We start from the raw sequence: 20,566 nt of genomic DNA on the forward strand, positions 1-20,566 counted from the left end.
GTGCAGGGCTAAATTAATTCTGGAAAGACCAGACTGGGGACTGAGTATCTTGGATGTAAAACTTGTAACCCAGTGAAATAACCAAGAAGCTTGTATACCACCAGGCCATGGAGCTAAGGCAGTCACTGGGCCGGCAAAAGCATCGAGCAGAAAGAAGATTATGCAGGAAAACAGCCAGTGTTGCGGAACACACAAGTCCAGGCTATCCACCGGACGAGGACTCTAGTCCCCTGAGTCCTTAAGAGACCTCAGCCTCTGAGATCTAAGTGCTTGGGGAGGACAGAATGGAGATGGGACCGGCCACCTCTCCATACTTACCACAGTTTACAAACCAAGCAAGAGGCACATCATTTCCCTAACTGTGGGCGCCCACTGATGGTGATGATTCATAGATAAAATGCACCTTGCTGAATGAAAGCCAGGTAGCCTGGCTTTTCTTTCTTTTCTTTTTTGTGTTTGGAGGGAGGCTCAGAATCCAGGGGCACTGTTAGTGCGTTGCCAACTAGTTTATTCTCGCAACTGGAATTTCTCATGAAAGCCCATCTCCAGGGGCGAGAGGCCCAGGGCTGCCAGGACCCAGCAAGCAAACAGCCTGCAGACAAAGCTGCCCAGGGGGAGAGTCCTTTCAGGCCAAAGAGCTCAAAATGCAGGCCCTAATCACCCCACCACGCTGCCTTTCCTGGGTCACTCGCTCTGCACTCTGAGGCCCCATCCAAAGAGCTCTGCTCCCCGTGGGTTCCGCCATTACTAACCCTCCTCCACATCAACACCATTTACACTTAGAACCAGTATGTGCTGCTTTACAGCTTCCAGACAAGAAGAGGTAATTAATGGGCTGGGTGGCTGAATTGAACACATGTCGCTGAATCAAAATTGTTTCTTTATCCTTGGCTGTTTTTGGAAACTGGCCAGGCCAGGACTATGTTCCTTTGTTCAAAAGGGACTTATGAGTCATATCCAACTTTTGTATAGAAGCTCAGACACCGCTCTTTAGTCATTTCATGGATGTGCAACGTGGTGGAAGGAAAAAGGCACCAAAGCAAAAGGCAGGAGCCTGGCTCCAGTCCCTACTGGAAAACACCTTTCTCACAGCCCTGGCCAATGGCATATGGTTCCGGCATTACCTGTTGGTTTGCCTGCCTAGCGTCATCCCCTGTTCCTGTGACTGTCCTTCCTCCATCTTTACCTGTCCTTTCAGAAGACCTTGCCCTTCAGCCACAGTTGCTTAGTCCAGAGGTGGCATATGACCCAAAGTGAGCCAATGACTCCTTCTTTCGGACTCTGAATTTGCCCTTGACCCAGCAGGAGAGATGCTGTGGGACAAGCTGTAGAACCGGCCATGGCCATGCCTGCAATATGGGGAAGCCCCGATGTGCCACGAGATGAATGACAGCAGCGTGGAGAAAGGAGAGGTGAGGTACAAGAGCTAGTCCCTGCTTCTAGCGATTTCTATGGCTCCACAGCATCCGCCCTTGAGTTCCTTTACTTTAATTCTCACCCAAGGATATGTTTATTGATTTGAGAAAAAGACAGACAGACATCCTTGGGGTGGAAGAGGCATTGATGTAAAAGAGAAACATTGATCATTTGCTTCCTGTATGAACTCTGATCAGGAATCAAACCTGCAACCTTTCAGTGTACGGGACGACGCTCCAACCAAACGAGTGACCCAGCCAGGGCCCCAGATTTCTTTTGATAACTCTCCTAAGAGTGCATTGGAGTTTGGTTTTGTCACTTATAACCCAAAACACCCTACTTAGTAGTTACATTCGTTCTCTAAACCTTGGTTTTGACACAAGTAAAATGTGTGGGTTGGAATATAGCAGTGGTTTTCAAACTCTGGCCTACAGAGTCTTCTCATGGGTCACAGAGGAGGAGGAGGAAGGTGGGTAGCACATCCTCTCCCCTCTAATGGGATATCACTCCAAATAAAATGTCACTTGAAGACTGTTCAAACTTGTTTGAAAATCATTAGACCTTGCCCACTTGCAGAGGAGCTTCCGGGTCTACCGTGAGTCCAAGAGGCCCCTGCTGATTGGCACTGATTAGCTCTCTCTCTGAAATGACTCTCACAGCAACAAAATGCTAGAGCCAGAGGGGACCTTGAAATTCAAGTGCCTTGATTTGCAGATGAGGAAACAGAAACAGAGAGAGGTTAAGTGATGAGGCCAAGGTTGGTGGCAAGTTAGAATCTTTGAGGTTAATATCCTGAGCTTCATATGTAACTGTTCCACTCATACAAGGCACTTTCAATTCTGAAAGTGCTGATTCCACATGTTCCTGATAGTGCCTGGCGGGCAGCAAGGAAAAACAAATGAAATCGGCAACAGGCTTTCCCGAGCATGGCTGAGGTTCCACTGTGGTTATATGTCAGAACAAGTCAGGACAGAAAGAGTTAATGTGCCAATAAAGTGAGACACTTCGATTCACTGAACTCTACACTATTGACGTGACTGGGACACACGTGACTCTCATCACAGAGTAACAACCCCTAATGCTTACTGAGCATTGGTTAGCTGTAGAGCTGGGAGTCAAGTCCGGTCGATGCGACTCCACAGCCAGTGCCACAGTTTCCTCTAAAACCAGATCACTTCACTTTCTGATACACATAAGCCCCCTGCATCCTTTCTTCAAGGAGGGTTAGTCATTTAAGTGTGCTGAGGCTTTTTCTTCTAAAATATATGGGCATCCTTCAGAAGCCCCGAGTTCTGAGGATAACAGAGTCCCTGCTCTCCTGGGGGTGAGGAGGGTGGACTGAAATCAGCTCAGGGTCATCCAGGGCAGTTGGGAATTAGTAAGGAATAGTGAGGCTGGAGGGCACCGTTTATACCGTGCAGCACACACACACTTTCCTCTCCAGCCTTTGGGGCCGATGTGCACCCGCAGGAGACCTGTGGGCACAGAGCGAGGCGGCCTTGTCCAATCAGAGTGGCAGTGCAGCCAAAGCAACGTGCCCTCCTCCTGCCCTGCACCCGACTCCCAGCAGAGGCTGGCTATAGGCAGAGAGACTGAGCAAAGGGAAAGAGATGTCAGCACGGTGTTTTCCAGAACAAGAGCCCTCTTCTCTCTGCTTCCCCACTGGTGTTCAGTGAAGCAGGCCTTTCTCTTGATTGCATCCCCTGCCTCCCGCGGGTCTGAGCCGGGGAAGCGGCACTTCCCCTCCGGTACCTTCCCCAGATCCAGCACCCCCACCTCGAAACTTTGATAGGAAGTTTGCCTTGCATCTGTTCTCGCTTCTTTATTCTAGGGAACAAAATGCCTGCCTTGGTCTTAAAAGGAACCCTGACTGTCTTTAATTAACCATAAACCTTGCATTAATTACCAAATGGGTGGTAAAGTACAACCACCGTTCTTCTCAGTAAAGAATGTCCCCCGTGGGCAAGCTCTGGCACAGAGGCTGCGCAGGTGGCCACGCCTCACTCGATTCAAAAGAGGATATTTTAGAACCACCCCAGGAGCTAGCTTATCTCCCGCACTCTTTCCAAGTGGAAATGCCTAGGAGCTGAGGTGAATAGACTGATGTCTCTGCACCATTTCGATGCCCACAACCAGGTCATGTGTATACACATTAACAGGAGATTGCTTTACAAAACATTAGAAAAACAAATGTTGGGGGGCTATCACAACAGCTTAGCGTTGGAGGTAACCCTAAGACAGCACCTGCGTCTGCCAGCTCTTTGGTGGCCCACTCTCACCCATCCATGAAGATGAAATGAATCAGAGGGGAAACATGTCTGTTTTTGTTTGGGGACATTTTCTCTTGGTGAACCAAATGATTCAGAAACACTGAAGGTTTAAGTTTTCCAGCCTTTGGTGGGGAACTGAAGGGGCGCACTGACTTGCTCTTTGTTTCCACTTCCATCCTGATCCCTGTAACATCTCCTCACTCATCAAAGAGTTAAAGGAAGTTTCCAAGGAAGGGATTAAAAAACAAAACATCATTTGTAAGCTTCTAGGCGATTCCTCCCTAGGCTAATGCATTGACTTCCCAGAAAAAGATCAAGTTCTTTGCAATAATTTCATGGCAATTAATCTTGTGCTTAAATGATAATCCTATAATTAGAAGCAATTAAAATCCTGCACAAGAATGACCTGCTCAGTCAATGTCAGCATCCCTATATGCTCATAGGGCAATCCTGAAAGAGGCCCCAGAAACAATTTGTTTTTCCTCTTCCCAGGGGCGCAGGCATTCAAAGCCCATCCTCAGAATACTTCTTTATGGCAGAAGTCACTGAAGTCAAAGTGCATGGAAGACTGAGGCCCCTGTACGGAAGCCAGGGGCTTGAGATCCTCTTAAGCAGGTGAAAAAGAAGTCACATCACTTTCAACCTGAATACCTGGGCAATTTAAAACACAGGCAAACACTGCATTAAGGAAAGGTGCTGGCGACTCTACCCCTCACGCTAGTCTTGCTGCCTCCCACGAACATCCAGTGACTAAGCAGCCAGGGTGGAAATCTATGTTGGAATCACTGCACAGAGAAACACACAGGAATAACAACCCGTAGGAGGGCACATGGCTAGTTAGCACACATTTGACATTTAACTCTGCCAAAGATAGGTCAGGACGAGGCACCACAGTCAGGATGCAAGTAATGAAACGTCTCTTTGAGAAGATGCAACCTCTTTCTTGGCTGTGTTTCTCTAAAGGACCCCCGAAGTCATGTGGCTTCATGAATTAGGCTAAAACAGGATCGTTTAAACTTGAGGAAGATACAGGGTTAAAAAGGGAAGAGTTTCTTGGATTGGGGATACAGGAGCACAGTATAAAGCTGAGTAATTTTTTTTATGTTGAGCCTACTGGATACTTTTGTCATCGTCTTCACCTGTTCAACAAACATATGTTAGGTGTAGATTCAAGACACGGGTTGGGGACCAGGAGATAAGACATCATCTCTGACCTTAAAGGGGTAACAGTCTGGGAGTGGGAAATCAACATACAAATTAACACACCAGTGAAACTGCATTCTAAGTGTTATAAAGAGCGTGGGGAGAAAGCGGTCAACGTTAGGCCAGGCTGAAAACGTTAGGAGAGGCTTCGCAAAGGTAACTGGGACAAGAGGCTAAAAAGGTGCTCCGAGGGAGCAAGGGAACAGCATGTGGGGAGGTGGTGGGGAGGTGGTGGGGAGTAGCCCGCCCACCAGGAAACAGCCCTTGGCTTTTCTTTACAATTGGAACACAGAGTGTTAAGGGATTAAGGGACATGGGGGGTGGGCATAAGGGATAAAGACTAGGGAGGCAGGCAAGGCACTGGCTGCTGAGGGGGTCACACAGACATGTGACACCTGATATTTAGGAATGTCCAGTCAAGAAGACAGAGTAGATAAATCCATTAAAAACATTCCAGCCATCACCTAGAAGCACATGCATTTGAACGGGCAACCAGCAAGCCCTCCTCCAGTGCAAGCAAACTGCCATTTGCTCTTGGTTTAGAGGCAATTCCTGTTTTCTTTTGCAAAGGATGTGCCTGGATGTTAAGCACCGGGGACAACTGTTAGAGATGGATTCTTCCCAGACTGTGAGAATGAAAGAGGAGGGACAAGTCTGTGATGGGAAAGAACAAGGGCCGGTAAGAAAAAGCCAGCGGTGGAGGCTGAGAAAGGACATCATCAAGTCGCACATCTGGCCAACTCACGCACAATCAGAGCGCATCTTGAAGGGGTATGTTTCCATCCTTGCTCATTTTAATTCTCCACTTTAATACAGGGAAGAGCTCAGCCAGAGTTCCTGCCGTGACTTTTGTTTCCAGCCATTATCCCAGCCTTGGGGCACGGAGGCACAGGGGGAAATGAGGACAGACCCCCTGGCCGCAACGGTGCCGGCACCAGTGCAGCAACTGCAGGTGTCGAAGGGCCGTCACAGAGTAGCCTCAGCTATTAATCGCAGGATAGAAACGTGAGATTGCAAACACTTCAGCAACGGCGTGGGCCACGTCTCTACTAAAGGGAAAGGGCTGTGAACCAGCATGTCATCTTCCCTGGGCCAGAGCCAGGAGTCAGCTGTGGCAGGGAGCGGGAGGGGCGTGTCCGGGGGCCGGGCGGGGTATCCTTCACTTAGCAGCTGGGTGACCTTGGGCAGGCCAAGGGAGCTCTTCCACCCTGTTTCCTCAAGTCACAAAATGACAGTGATGACAGCATTTAGCCCTGGCCGGGTGGCTCAGTTGGTTGGAGTATTGTCCTGCACACCAAAAGTTTGTAGGTTTGATTCTTGGTCAGGGCACATACCTAGGTTGTGCATTTGACCCCTGGTCAGGGTCCATGCAGGAGGCAACTAATCCATGCTTCTCTCTGACATTGATGTTTGTTTGTCTGTCTGTCTCCTCCCTGGCTCCCCAAATCAATAAACATATCCTCAGGTGAGGATTTAAAAAAAAGAATGTACTTAAAAAAAAGTCTTCCCATTTGAAAGTGAAGTATTTAACTTGAAGCTTATACTGCATGACTCCTAAGAACTGTGCATTCTGTAAAGTGGGATGGTTGTGGCCCTACTCGCTTGAAAATGGAAAGAAATTTCCCCCCATCTCTCCCCACCTCACACTCAGGATTCCCCAATTCCTGGTCTGTGTCGAGCTTTCTGAACACCCCCTGCCCTTCCATGACTCAGAATCTTTTACTGAAAAGCCCCCTCCCCACCAGTCCCCCTATTCTGCTGGCACGTCCTCCAGGAAGCCATCTGCAGCTTCCTCAGGTGAGGCCCCACTCTCCCAAGCTTCCACCACACTGAAAGGCACCTTGAGCACTGTCCTGCCGCTCTCTTTCATGTCTTAATTCCCCCCTAAAGACCGCACATTCCATGATGAGAGCCATGTCTTAATTATTTCAGCATCCCAGTGCCTGGCAGAGAGCGGGACGCATGCTCAGTAAATGTGTAACAAGTGAAGGGCTAAAAGAGTACATGGTCACTACACGAAGCAGAGTCTCACTCCTTGGCTCTGCAGCAAGCATGCTATTTTATAAGGTGGAAAAGCACTGAAGGAATGTTGTTATTTTAATAACAACAACATCATGGTAAGTCTCAATAGCTAGTGTGCTGAGACATGGGCACCCAATTGCACAGTCCTGGGAGGTTAGACAGAAGATGGGACCCTTATGGTGCAAAAAAGCTCTGAGCCTGCAGGAAGGCCCCTCCTCCGTGGAACTCCTTTTAGAACTTCAATCTCCATGCCAAATTGACAACCCAAAGTAGGAGAGAAAATTAGACTCTTTTGCAGAATAATCTATTTGTGGGAGAGATGTGTTCCTGAAACAGTTGTAAAACATATGATATTTTTTCCATTTACTTACAACATTAAATTGAAAATTAGTTCCCATAAGGGATTTTACCACGCCCCCAAACCCAATAAAAAAGCACACAAGAATGTAGAAAACCTATTAAAATCACATATTGAAAGGAAAAAAAAAAGACACTGTTCAGATAACATCAGCACCACTGACCAAGGGCAAAAAAAAATATAGCAGGAAAGCAGGGGCCTTGCCTATAAATATACCGATCTAGACAGGAAACTCATCTCTGATCTCAAGAGGGTGATTTCCGTCCCAAAGCAGGAGTCTGCTGGGAGTTTCTATTTTTTTTTTTTGAAATTATTTTTGGTTTGAATGAGTCTGTGCAGGTAAAACGGAGAGGGAGCTGATCCACAATTAACACAGCTGCTCAGAGTTCAAGTGCATTTTCCAGGAAATCACTTGCATTTGAACCATCAGCTCTCCTCATCACGGTTCATTGTTTGTATCTGTGTCCTCATGAAAGCCAGGCTAATTCCCTCGTCCCATAAAGCCCTCTACAGGGCTCCCTTCCCTCTGCTTGTCCAATGTCGGCAGCCTCCTGGTCTCCTCCATGGTGTCCTCCCTCCCCACTAACCGCCGTGACTCTGAGCACCTCCCATGGGTGCACTATTTAGCACCCACATAACTGAGCATTAATTATACTGGGGCTCGGATTGTCCTTTCATTCTTTCATGTGTTCCTCTTTCTACCCTGGTTCTATGTCCCACATTGGACCGTCTGTAACCTCAAAGAACATGTGGAGTGCTGAATAGGGGTTCTGCAAATATTTATGGGTTGGGTATTTATTCGAAAGGAGACTCTTTAGTAAATAAGGCCTAGGGGGTTTATGGCTACAGGTGTGGGAGTCAGGTCTGGGTTCCCACTGCATTAATTTCTACCTTATAATGTGGAGCAATTTACTTCCCTTCACGCAGCTCATTGGCTCATCTCAAAAAGGAGGATAATAACAGCACTTTGTGGTACTGTGTGAGGGGGTCAATGAAACAATGAATAGAAAGCGCTCCACACAATACCAAGGTCCAGTTCTATGAACGGTCTAAGTGTTGTAAGTACTCAATAAATGGTAGCTATTGGTATTTAGACCATTTGTCCAGACAAACCTGAGCCTGAACTCTGGGTTGGGCGGAGGTGCAGGCAGGTGCTGCTCTAAAGGACCTTGGCTTTGTATTCCTTGTAGCCCTTCTATACTGGGATAAGTTTGATGTCTTTTTAAACACAATTTCTAGTGAGTAATACAGGTACCTATTATTCACAAATTTATCACATATCATTTAAAAATGTACTGCTTTGATAAACTATAGTTAAATAAAAATGTTAATGCTGGGGGTGCTAGGTGAAGGGTATACAGGAAATGTACTTTCACAACCCCTTTGTTTTTCATTTGGACCATAAGCTTTATTCTTTATGGTTTATTATTTATATTTGTGTGCCCATTAAAACCAGGTCAATTCTAATTCTGAAAAGCTAAAATTAACTCTACGTTAAAAGTTTTAGAGAAATCTAAATGCCTATTAGTTACTTCCTTGAGTTTGTTTTTTCTTTGTGTGATTTGGACAAGTTATTTAGTTTCTTTGTGCCTCAGTTTCTTCATCTATAAAGCAAGAATAATAGAGTAAACTTCCACATAGATTTAAATAAATTAACTGTGTAAAGTGCCCCTTTTGTGGAAAGGGCTCAATTAGTGTTAGTTGCTGTTGCTGTTATTATTAAACCATTTCTGAGTTCATATTCCTAGAGCAGAGCTGTATCTCTGCAAACATTTTTAGACTAACTCTCAAGAGACTTGACCTAGATTGTTTTCATAAGTTATACTGGTGGCTTTCATGAAAAGTCTATGTCTAACTCAGTGAAGGGCCCTGTCCCCTAAGATGATTCTACACTTGTGAACCCAGTTCAGCACTTACAAGTGGTGGAGCAATTAGGAGATAAGGCCAGGGAGAACACTCTTTGCAAGATGGGACCTGACCTTTCTCTTCTACTTGTGTGTCACGTGCCACCCCGGCCAGGGCATCTGTGCCCCTCTGTGAAGTTTGGCATCTGCAAGTCTCTTGAGGACCATAGAAGAGGCTGGAAAACTCAGGCAGCAGCACACAGTTGCTGCTTTTATTACAGGAGAGCACCCGGGCCAGGTCCCGCACGCACAGTGTGTGTTCAGTTGCCTTCAGAAGCACAATGAATGAGAGCTGAACATTTAAAAACTTTGTCCAGGTCTCCTGGCCTCACAGGGGCTGTGAACCTCACAGTTAAGCTCTGACAATTCAGCTTATCAAGCTAAGGAAGAACATTAAAATGTTTAGCCAATAGGCATTCACTTTATGCTTGTCAATCCCTGACCTCCTATTGAGACAATGTTTTAGGGTAATTTTCTCCTATACTGCATGCTCCCTGGCCCCAATACATGACTTTGACAAAGAGGAGTCTCGTCAGAAAGGAGAGAGAAACAGTGCGAGGCCGAGACGGTGCAGGCGCCCCGTGAGCCCTTGCGTGCCCAGGGCTGGATTCTGTGCACAATGCGATCTGGACCGGTAGCTCTACTTGCTGTGTGTTTCATGAGGTTATCAAGAGGCTGTGTGCTGGCCCTCTCCTGACAATACCTCAAAATCCTTTGAATTTCCCTGAATTCTTATCTGAGAGGACAGATGTGGGTAGAAAATTTGCTTATTTTTTAAAATTAAAAAAAAATGATATTTAAAAAAAAATGAGCTTTCTCTGGAAGTTCTTCTCTCCTTTTTTCCTCCTTAAACAGATCCTTTGGTCCTTTTCCCCCTATACTATCTTCTTTTATTTACAAGTAAATAACATTAAAATTAGCCTTTCCATTTTCTCCATAGTTTAAAATTCCTAAATACAAATGGGAACACAATACCTTTGCTGTTCAATTGAGAACAAGTGCCCTGTCAGAGGAGAGAAAGGGGATGTGAGGCACGCAGGGCTGACACCTGAGAGCTGAACCGCTTGTCAGCATGGACGGGGCGTGGCATGTCCCTCAAGTGTCTGTGAGCCCTGGGCCAGGGCGGGGCCAGCCGACTCCAGGATCACTCAAGAGTTTGTGTTGATTTACCCAATGTGGATGTGGTGGGCAAACGTAAGGAACAGCCGTGTTGCAGCAGAGCCCACCCAGACATAGCCCTGGGGTTGGGGGGGCAGTTTCCTGGCCCTTGAACAGCGGGGGATCCTGGGCCTGGGCTTGGGCTGTTTGCAGGAGGTGCACGTGGTGGGATAATTAGAAGCACAGGGTATAGAGTCAAGCTGGCTCTACTCTGTGACATTGCAAGTTACTGATCTCTTTGGGTCTCGGCTTCCTCTTCTGGAAAATGAGGCTCATCATTGGGTAGTCATGGGCACTAGATAAATTAACCTACATGGAGTTCTTAGCATGACGCCTAATGTGGAGGAAGCATAAACGCTCACTGGTTGCTTGTTGTTACTGTCCTTAAGGCGGACTTACCAGGTCAGCACAGCCTGACACCTTTAAACACCTGGGTCATCCATCGCCTCCCCTTGCCTTGCCCCAGTTCCATTCTCACCCACTGCATTTTTGCTTCATTGGCTTCCCTGACCCCTGGTCACCAGGGGATAATACACCTGCCATGCTGTCAGAGTTATGGCTCTGGATGACATTGAGCATTTGGGAATTCGCATTCAGAGCAATCTCCTAGGAGACATGCTAACGGGGATTGGGGGCTCTGAGTTGGACCAGCTCCAAGGCAACAACGAGCGCAGGTATCTGAGGCCTTTCTTGGTGTCACCGCGACCTTCATCTGAACGCCCGCAGGGAAGCTGCATCCTGACACCTCCATGAGCGTGCCTTACCTGTGACGTGGAGCTTTTCATCGGTGACCTCAGCCTTCAGGTAGATACGGCCCCTCTTCTCGGTGTGGTCCATCCCACAGAGGCTGGGGACATTTATGACACACTGCTTGTGCACATTCATATCGCAGGCTGCGGATCAAGAAAGCAAAGACTGAGGCTGGGCATACGGACCTGAACCACTGCTTCCTCAGTGTTTTGGTTGTGGGAGCACAAGTGAAAACGAGCTACTCTTGATCTTGATACTTTGCTATAATGTTGTTGGTGACATAAAGAGCTGTTAGCAGATGTCCCTTACAGCAGAGGCTTCGTGTGAATGACAATATCCTTAAAATATCCACACCATGTTTGTCCAGTCTCAGCTGAAGCAAATACCCCTGTTTGGTCTTCCATGACTGCTTCAAATATTTAACAGTAGACAAAATTCACATCGGTAAATGCATACAAAGCACAGGCTAATTCATATTTTTGTACACAGAGGCAAATAATATGCACATTTTAAACAGAGGCCCTTTTTTTTTTTTTTTTTTTGCAAAACAATTTCTTATGCCTTCCTAGCTCACCACTCAGAAGGGGTGAGAATCTGTGGGTTGAGTATAGGAAATTCATAAAATTTTCCTGAGCTAACTCTGTATTTTAAAAAAGGCTTAAATACATTGCTTTTGCCTTTTTTTTTTTTTTAGAAAAAAAAGAACTTGTATTTGATATTTTAAACCTGTCTTCAAATATTTGAATATTATCCCAAGTAAAACAAATACACGCCTGGCACGATACGCCATTCTTTATCAGCTGACATTACGTGGGTGAGACGGGGGAGGATTAAAAAAAAAGACTAGTCATTGCAATGAACCAAAGACACCGTGAAAAGAATCCTGTGTGCTGAATACAAACACAAGACTCTGCATAGGTGTTGCCGCTCCATGGTCCTTGTACCTCAGGCTTCCAGAGGACACCTGGCCACTGGAATCCTCACAAATCCTTGATGGGAGGCCACGAGGCTCTTCTGTAACCTTCAAGGTGTGGCCGTCGTGCCATTTCATTTTGAGGGTTTAATTTTAGCGTGGTGAAATAAATTGCAGAAAGCACAGTGGAGGATGTCTATTCGCTGTGATTGAACGCTGAAGGCAGGATACTGGACATGAGGAGGAGACAACAACTGGTTGATTCACACTCATGGATTCTGGTTAGGTCCCTCTTTCCAAAGCTAACTGTTCAAGGCCATGAACCTTGACTTAGCAAAGATATAGGCTCTTGAAATATCTTTAAGTGCCTAGGAAGAATTTGAAATTTAAAGGCAATAAAGGCCACGGCCTCTGAGAAGGATCCAGACAACAGGGAGGGCGTGGGAGGTGAAGGCACACAGGGCTGGGCTCTTGTCTTAGCTTCTACTATTAGTGGCTTTTATATCTTGGGAAGCTTATCTGCTCTCTCTGATTCCATTTCTTACTCTGCAAACTGAAGAGGCTGGCCCAGGCAAGTGGTTGATAAGTTTTTTTCCACCAAGTAGAATTGTGTACAGTGTTACGGCCCTACAATGTGTAGACTCAGGCAGAAGATTCTTCTCTGCAGAAGGTGGGGGAGGGGTTGGGGTCCTGACCCCACCCCCCCCAGGAAGGAGCACAGGCAGGTGCCCCAGACACCCTGGGGCTCCAAGGAAAGGAGGACAAAAAAAAAAGTACTGATTTTTAGAATTTTTTTCCTTTTAGTAATGGAACCCATTTTTCAAACAAAATCTTGAGCAGAATCCTAAAACTTAAACCAGATGAGTTTTAATATATTAGCATAAACTTGGTTAATAAATTCAAATTTATACCATTTATTTATTATAAAGACATTCATGGATAACCAATGAAGCTCTCTGATCCAACCAAAGTTCTATTCTGCCTCAGAACTCGTTTGTTTATGTATCTTGTTAAAGTTACACAGTGCCCCAAATCCCAGCTCCTTCAGAAGTGAAGTACAAATGGTCACATTGTTTACGTCCATGCTTCAACTGTCCCCATCGGCTCTTCAGTTCAGTGGATGTAGCAGGAGAAACTTGACTGCATGTTCTTCCCAATGAGTGACGCTGGGCAGCATCAGGGCTCCAACACCTTCAGCTTGTCAAGGTTGAATGTGTAACACATTCAAGTGTTCATTTTTGTTCCAAGTTTTCAAGCAGTTAAAAGTATATTTACAAATGCACTTAGAATCTGCACTTGCAGAACCCCTAAAAACCATGTCTTTGGAATCCGGGGATTTCTTGAAGTACAGCAGGCCACGGGTCTGGATCCTCACCAAGGTTTTGTTAGGCTATTAAATTCCACAGCTTTGGGAGGGGAGAGCCCTGTATTCTGAGAAACTACCCAAATGCTCTGTAAAGTTCATGTATCTTTATTTCTATGTACTGTGTCTACTCCATCTAAGAGATACATAGGATGCTACTGGCCATAATAGTAATCATTAATGAATGACAACATGCTGCTATTTCCATAACGCTTTCTTGTCTACTAGAAAAACAGACACAGTACTTTTGTATTCTAAAAGTATATCCTTTTATTTAAGCAAATCAATAGCCTGGGAAATGAATTTTGAAATATAAGAATTATCAAAGCAAAGTTTCCACAGTTGTTTTCCTTTCCTCCTGGGAGCTGATGGAGATACATACAGAATCAAATGGGAGGATGGAGGAGACTGAAGTCCTCCTCGTCCGTGGTCTTCAATGACTTTGTCTCCAACTGGACTCACAGGAATCCGAGCTGCCCATGGCCAAGCAGGGTGCGTGAGCTTAAGGAAGATACCACCCTGGGTTTTATTTTCATTGTGGTTTCAGTTTAAGGAGAACCTACTGGATTTTTCCACAGTCCACCCACTAATTAGAGACATAGAAAGATAATGACTATGGTGGTTTAGCTTATTTTGAAGCCTAACCAAATGTGGAATCTGGAGGTGTGGAGCCCTTTTTCAACACATGGCATTTGCTTTGGGGTTTGACCAGCCTGCATTTCATAGTGATTGAAGATTTCGACCATGAAAAACTGCGATAGCACCAGCCTCATGTATAAATGGGGTGCTTGTTTTGGTTCACAATTAGGCAATTAAGTGGTTTAATAAACCAGACCTTTAAGAGTGGAAAAATCATACACTTTATTGGTCTGCTATAAACCTGAATGATTCTCTCTTCATTGACGAGTTGGTGTTGAAATGCTACTGAGCCTGAAGTGCTCGGGGAACTCTGGGCACGTGCTTCAGAACCTCACCATCTACTGAAAAGAAAACTTACTTACTGTCACATTTCATCCCTTGATGGATAAGTCCATAGAGCAATGACCCACAGTGATCACAGAAGGTCGGGCTTCCGTAAGTGTGGATTTTAAACTTGTGCTTGCTCCTGGGGTCCTGTGGGGAAAAGAAGCACATTACTCATTCCGGCCATGAAAGGGTTAAGCCAATGCCAGTCCCCACCACACCCCATTCAAAGGTTACTCAGACATGTAGTAGGTGCCTAACGGGTGCTAGGTGCCCACCTGTGTAGGTGCTTAACAACATTTTTGAGACAGTCGCTACTTTGCTTTCTAAGTGTCTCTTGGGGTGTGAAAAATCAACACCCCAAGAGGTTAGTTTTCCTAGTAAGTAGTACCTGCAAATATGGACTGAAGAAGTATGGGCTTTAAAGCAGTCCATCCATTTCCCCCAATATCCTAGGACATTAAGAAGAAGGTCAGAGGAGGAAGCCAGTGACAGTTTTCATTAAAAGCTCCCACGAGGACAGCAAAGGCTGTGCCCTACCACAGGGAGGGCAAAGGGGGCGCTGGGGGAAGGACACAGCCAGTCTCCCCTACAGAAGCAAGGCGCTGACCATGGGTGCTGAACAAACGAACGCTGCAGTGACACACAGCCTCCCGGAGCCCAGGCGCACCAGGCAGCTCCAGGGCAGCTGTCCTGCTGGTTGGTTGTCACATTGATCCCTGTTGACCTGGCACACCGGTAACTGGTTGCATTTTTTTCAGGAAAATCTAAGTCTTACTCATGCAACCCTCATGTGGCGCCTTCAGGCTCTAACCATTTGGAGGTATAGGAAGAGAGGAAACCATTGCTTCACCTCCTGGGTAAGTCTGGAGAATGCCAAGATTTGGAGTCCTCATACTTCAAAGTCATGAGTGGCCAAGGATCGTGCTCACAATGACAAGGACAACAGCAACACCACCACCTGTTTTTTGCTCGTCACTCTTGTGTAGGTGCTTTACAATGACCAAAATCGCCCCTATAATAAGACTATCTACCAGGATGGTGGAGACTTGTGTTCTGACTCCAGCCTTGACACAAACTCAGTGAGTGACCCTGGAAAAGTCGTGTCCCTTATTTGTAAAGCAGAAGGAAAACCAGTCTGCCTCTGTGATAGCCTGGAGTGAGGCTTAACCTAGGGAACATATAAGGGCTTCACAACCTGAAAATCTCTAGACAAATACAAGAGAAGATTATTGCAGTTATATGATTCTTGGAAGTAAGCCAAGGTGCCCAACGTTTCCCTAACTTTAGTGACCTGGGCCTGAATGGGAAGGAAGAGGAAAGCGAACTGGCCTCAGTCTTGATCAGTGGTCAGGGCAGATGCCAAGGTGGCCAGAAGCCAGGGGACATCCTCTGAGGTTCCCAGTTCCTGCTATCTGCCAAAGCCTAGCCTTCCGAAGCAAACGCCCTATGCTGAGTGGTAAATTGTGAAACCGCCTGCCAACCAGCTGTGCCCTGGATCGACCACATGGAGGAGGATAACTCCCACACACCAGGAAGGGAATGCGGGAGCAGCAGACCTCCAGGTGAAATGATCTCACCTCATCTGAGAAAAGGAACCACAGTGTTAGCTAAAGAGCTGGGAGTTCATGGTGACTTGCAGAGAGCAACGGCACTGAAGAACTACCCAGGCTCCGTGTTTCTATCAATAGTCTCTAAGGAGTGGTGTATTTTACTTCTTTGGGCCCCGATTGCCTCATCTGGAGCCTGAAAGTGGCGGACCGGATGAGGCTCTTTGAAGTGGCATTTCACAGAGCCCTGCAGTGGTGAGCAGGTGCCTGGGTGCCACTGGGGCAGCGGGAGGGAGAGGGCGTGAGAGGGAGGCCGCTGCTAAATCATGTTTGAAAACTGGACTGGATGATCTCTTTGATTCTGTTGTGCTCTCAAAAAGAAAACAACAAACTTTTTATTTTTATTTTGGAATAATTTAAGACTTGTAAGAATGCACAAAAATAGTACAGACTGTTCCCATGGACCCTTCAGCCAGCCTTCCCCAGTGATACATCTTATGCAACCATAGCATATGTACAAAACCAGGGCATTGGTCGACACGGAGACCATCCACACCTTTACTCAAACGGCAGATTTTAGAGTTTCACCAGATCTTACACGCATAATGCCAATGTGTGTATTTTCACTAAGCAGCTTATGAATTAAATACACTGCTTACTGAGTGGGGACTGCAGTAATATTTGTTGGGTACGTATCATGGATTCAATCAGAACTCCACCAAAGACCATTTACAGCTTGTCCATCAAATACATAGCCCCCTGGATCTCAGGTGAAGGGATCATGGGGGGATGAGCCCGAAGATTTGTCTGAAAAGTAGAATCAGACTGCTTTTCTCTACATAAAGGAAACTCATACTCCCTCTAAAATTTTCTGATCAGTTTTTCAAAACAAAAACCGTTTTGAGGCACAGGCTGCCTGAGGCCTCACACAAAGTAGGTGCCAGCAGAGGTCAGGGGACAGTGAAAGGTACGTAAGTCATGGTGACACTTGTAACCTGATGGAAAGACAAGGACATCAGGGCACGAGCTGTCCCCCACTGGCTCCAGAGTAGGTTTTGTTGGAAGTGCTCCATGAATCACGTGAACAATCGCTGCTGCGGCGTCCTCAGGAGGCTGGGTGGCCAGGGAGGGGCGTGGAGAGGAGCTGAGTCTTAGGTGTCCTTAGCAGGACATGTCTTGCTTGTCCTTAGGTTGTGAGAAGCAGCTCTGATGCATGATGTGGCCTGCAGATTCTTTCCTACACCCGTAAACCCTGACGCCGAACCCTCCACTGGGGGGTCCCCAGGAAGTCCCTAGCTTCTCTCACCTTGCTTCGCTGTTCCCTCCACCTGCTCTTACCATCCCTTGCCAAGAATCCACCTGCTGAAACCCCTAACAAAGGCAATCACGAAGCCTGCTTCCTCCTCCCAGGACGACTCTCCAGTTCCTCTCTTTCCTCGGACTGTCCAGAGTACGGCGTTTCTGTCTTTTCCATACCCCTGACACATTCTGCCACTGAACGTAGTTATTACTCTATGTGCCTCCTCTTCCATTTTTCATCATTTAACATACACGCTCACCACTGGGGGCAGACACTGCAGTCTGACCAAGTTCCTGAAGCATAGGGCTGAATTTGCAAATGGACCAAAACTGAGGCTGACAATTCAGTTTTAAGTAGCAACTTGATCTCCAAGCTTCTTGGCAACTAAAGCAAAATATGAGAAAAAAATACATCAGGTTCCTTGGGGGCCACAAAGCCACCCAGGTGCAGAAGTATGACTTAACGTGCTCCCAAGTCATTCTGTCTCACACTCGGTGGACTTTCAGTCAACATAAGGAACTACCAAATCCTTAACAAAGAATACTTTTATTGCTGCTCCCTGGAAGGTTCTATATAAAGTCACCTCACATATAAGTTTGGCTACACCTAGAGCCACGATACACACCAAGTCTTGACAATTGCCATGTTAGCAATGTTCTTCCATTTAGTGCTGGGCACATATACCTTCCTTGTTACTTGTCCAGGCACTGGCAGCCTCTTATCAAGTGGAGTGTGAAACCTGCTGTCATATGTTACAAGCCTGACATTATATTATAATGAAAGTGAAAAGCATTCAGCTTAGATGCTTCTGCCATATGCATGGCTGGGGGAGAAAAAGAAACTTTGGACTAAACCAGTGTTCACAGGTATGAATGAAGTCTAACCCGCAAATCTACCGGGGCCATCAAGCCTGCGGCCCACGGGCCTTACGCAGTCCAGGATGGTTATGAATGCAGCCCAACACAAAATCATAACTTTACTTAAAACATTATGCTTTTTTTTATGATTATGTGCTGCAACGTACTTAATGTGTGGCCCAAGACAACCCTTCTTCTTTCTGGTGTGGCACGGAGACACCAAAAAGTTGGACACACCTGATTAGTCTAGGCTTTTAATTGAAAAAATAACAAACAAAAATTTCAAGCTCTAAATAAAGCACTATGAGTCTGTTTCTCATCCCTTAGCTTTATAATGGAGCAACATCATTAGCCTTCTTCAGGAATCTCTCTCAGCATTTCTATGAGGACTGTCAAAGTCTTTCATCAGCAGCAAACGACAGACTTGTAAGCCCAACTTGGGTCTAAATGACCACCTCCAACCCCATCACTTTATAATGTGTTAGAAATAAACCCACAGATCTGCACTGCACCACATTTTTATGCTGTTTGGCCCTTATGTCTCCTAGATGTCTTTTTTATTATCTATAATCATCTGGAAGGGATATTCTACGTATGTTGAACATTAGTCTTCGTGGATGGAGAAGAAGCCAATGAAGCGCAATGAGACGCCTCTAGAACACCAGGAGGCCAGCGATCAGGGACACTCTTTGATAAGGATGTGGATATTTGAATGGACACTGCTTCAAATGCCTTTTTCAATTAATGAGGAAAGTAACGGCTGGGTTTTTGCTAGAGGTCATCCTGGCTTGAGTTTTCCACTCACATCTGAATGTTTCTGAAACCCCCACAGGTTTCTCTTACAGGACCCAGTTGGCTGCCATCAAGGGCTGGAGTTCAGATTTCAAGAGTTTTTGGAAGTGATGGTTTTTAACTGAGGGAGGCCCTGCTGTGTCACTTCCTCAATTGCCCGGAGCAGCGTGGCTGCTCCAAGCTGCTCCCTCTGAGTATCAAGGAAAATTTCCCCCACTTTCACCATCTGATGTGTTCTCATGAATCACACTTGTAAGCCAAGCTTGGGTCTAAATGTCACCCACATGCTGACTACACAAGTGACACCAAAAAGACATTGCTCTGAAGGCAAATCTGGCAACATTTCTGTGATTTTAAATTTCTTGGAAAGCAAGTTTTGTTTTTTTTTTAACTCTATGATTTAAAAAATTCCTATTTAAAATTTTTTGTTAACATGAAACTATTATCCGGACCAGATCATACGACCATAGTGATTTTACATAACTTGAGTATCATCCTAATTATTACACTGCCTACCGTGTTCTGAGCAAGCACCCCAGGCCCTTCTCAGGCTGCTGAATCTGCCGGGTTGACTCTTCGCTGGGCTGAAGGAGAGCCCTCTGCCTTTGATTACACTGGTCTTGCTCAGTGTTGCCTGTTCTAAGAACGAACTGAGGGGCTTGCAGGTCTGGTGACAGTTAATTTTTTATCTTAATGTAACCTCTTTTTCTCTCATGAATAACATTCACCTTTACATTTGGACTAACTTGTCAAATCAGGCTTTGCTAATAGAAAGATTCTTATGGGTCCTTTGTCAGGCTATGCAAGACGTTTTAATTATTATACGGGAATTAACAAACTCTTTAAATAAATCTCTACCAGCAAGGCAATGGCTAAATAAACCATAATGTATTTATACTGAAAAATACTATGTAGCAAGCTAAACCAAATGAGCTAGATCTTCCTGTAACAACATAGATCTCCAAGACACAGTGTCTAATGAAAAGAGCAAGCCACAGAATGAAACATAAAACATAATGACATTTATGTAAAAACCGGGATTAAATATAACCTCCAGACACAGAACAATAACACGGCAGGATAAATATATAAGCAAAATGCCTCTGGGGAAGTGCCCGGACAGACTGGCTTCGGCGATGACAGTGAGAGGAGCCATTAAATATTATCTGAAAAGGTTCAAGTTTTTAAAAAATGAATTTATACATTATCTACATAATCTAAATGACCATGACTCCCACCTGAATATATCAGGTTATATTTTAACCGGTTTGGGAGATGCCATTAGAGGGCCAGCCTCTGTGTGTTAAAGAAACGGGGGTCCAATGACTGTATCTGGTGATAAATGGCTTTGTCTTGAGCTCCTCCAGCAATCTGCCGAGCAGAAGGTGTCTGGAGGAGATCACTATGCAGATATTTGGTACCACCAGTCATCAATAAAGGTGAAACCTTAATGAAAAGCTGTATCATATGGAAGCTACATCTCCCTACTTGTAATAAATTTTATATGTTGTCACCGTCTCCAGACGAAAACCTGACATATGTTGATGTCTTATTAATTACAAAGGAATCTTGGATGGTTTAGTCTGAAATTCTAACATTAAAATAAGATGTTTAAAATGTGCAGATATTCAAATCACAAAGCCTATTATTTCCTAGTTAGCTAGCAAATTTCTTCATTTCACTTTTAAAATTATTTATTGTACACCTGAGATTTTAAGTTTCTATTTTGTAATACTTTGAGACTCGC

The 20,566-nt window shown here is 45.5% G+C and overlaps 1 protein-coding gene across 1 annotated transcript in view; it reads right to left on the bottom strand.

Moving 5' to 3' along the window:
- Positions 1 to 20,566, bottom strand: part of PRKCA (protein kinase C alpha) — a 546,763-nt gene that overhangs the window by 284,678 nt on the left and 241,519 nt on the right. Inside the window, exons 4-5 of the mRNA XM_054573066.1 lie at positions 14,359 to 14,470; positions 11,096 to 11,224 (exon numbers count right to left, since the gene is read on the bottom strand). Coding sequence (XP_054429041.1) covers positions 11,096 to 11,224; positions 14,359 to 14,470 — 241 coding nt within the window. The remainder of the gene's footprint in view (positions 1 to 11,095; positions 11,225 to 14,358; positions 14,471 to 20,566) is intronic.

Source organism: Pteronotus mesoamericanus, unplaced genomic scaffold (assembly GCF_021234165.1).
Source record: "Pteronotus mesoamericanus isolate MK-2021 breed Mesoamerican mustached bat unplaced genomic scaffold, CSHL_Meso_final contig_246, whole genome shotgun sequence".
In the NCBI taxonomy this organism is placed as follows: domain Eukaryota; kingdom Metazoa; phylum Chordata; class Mammalia; order Chiroptera; family Mormoopidae; genus Pteronotus; species Pteronotus mesoamericanus.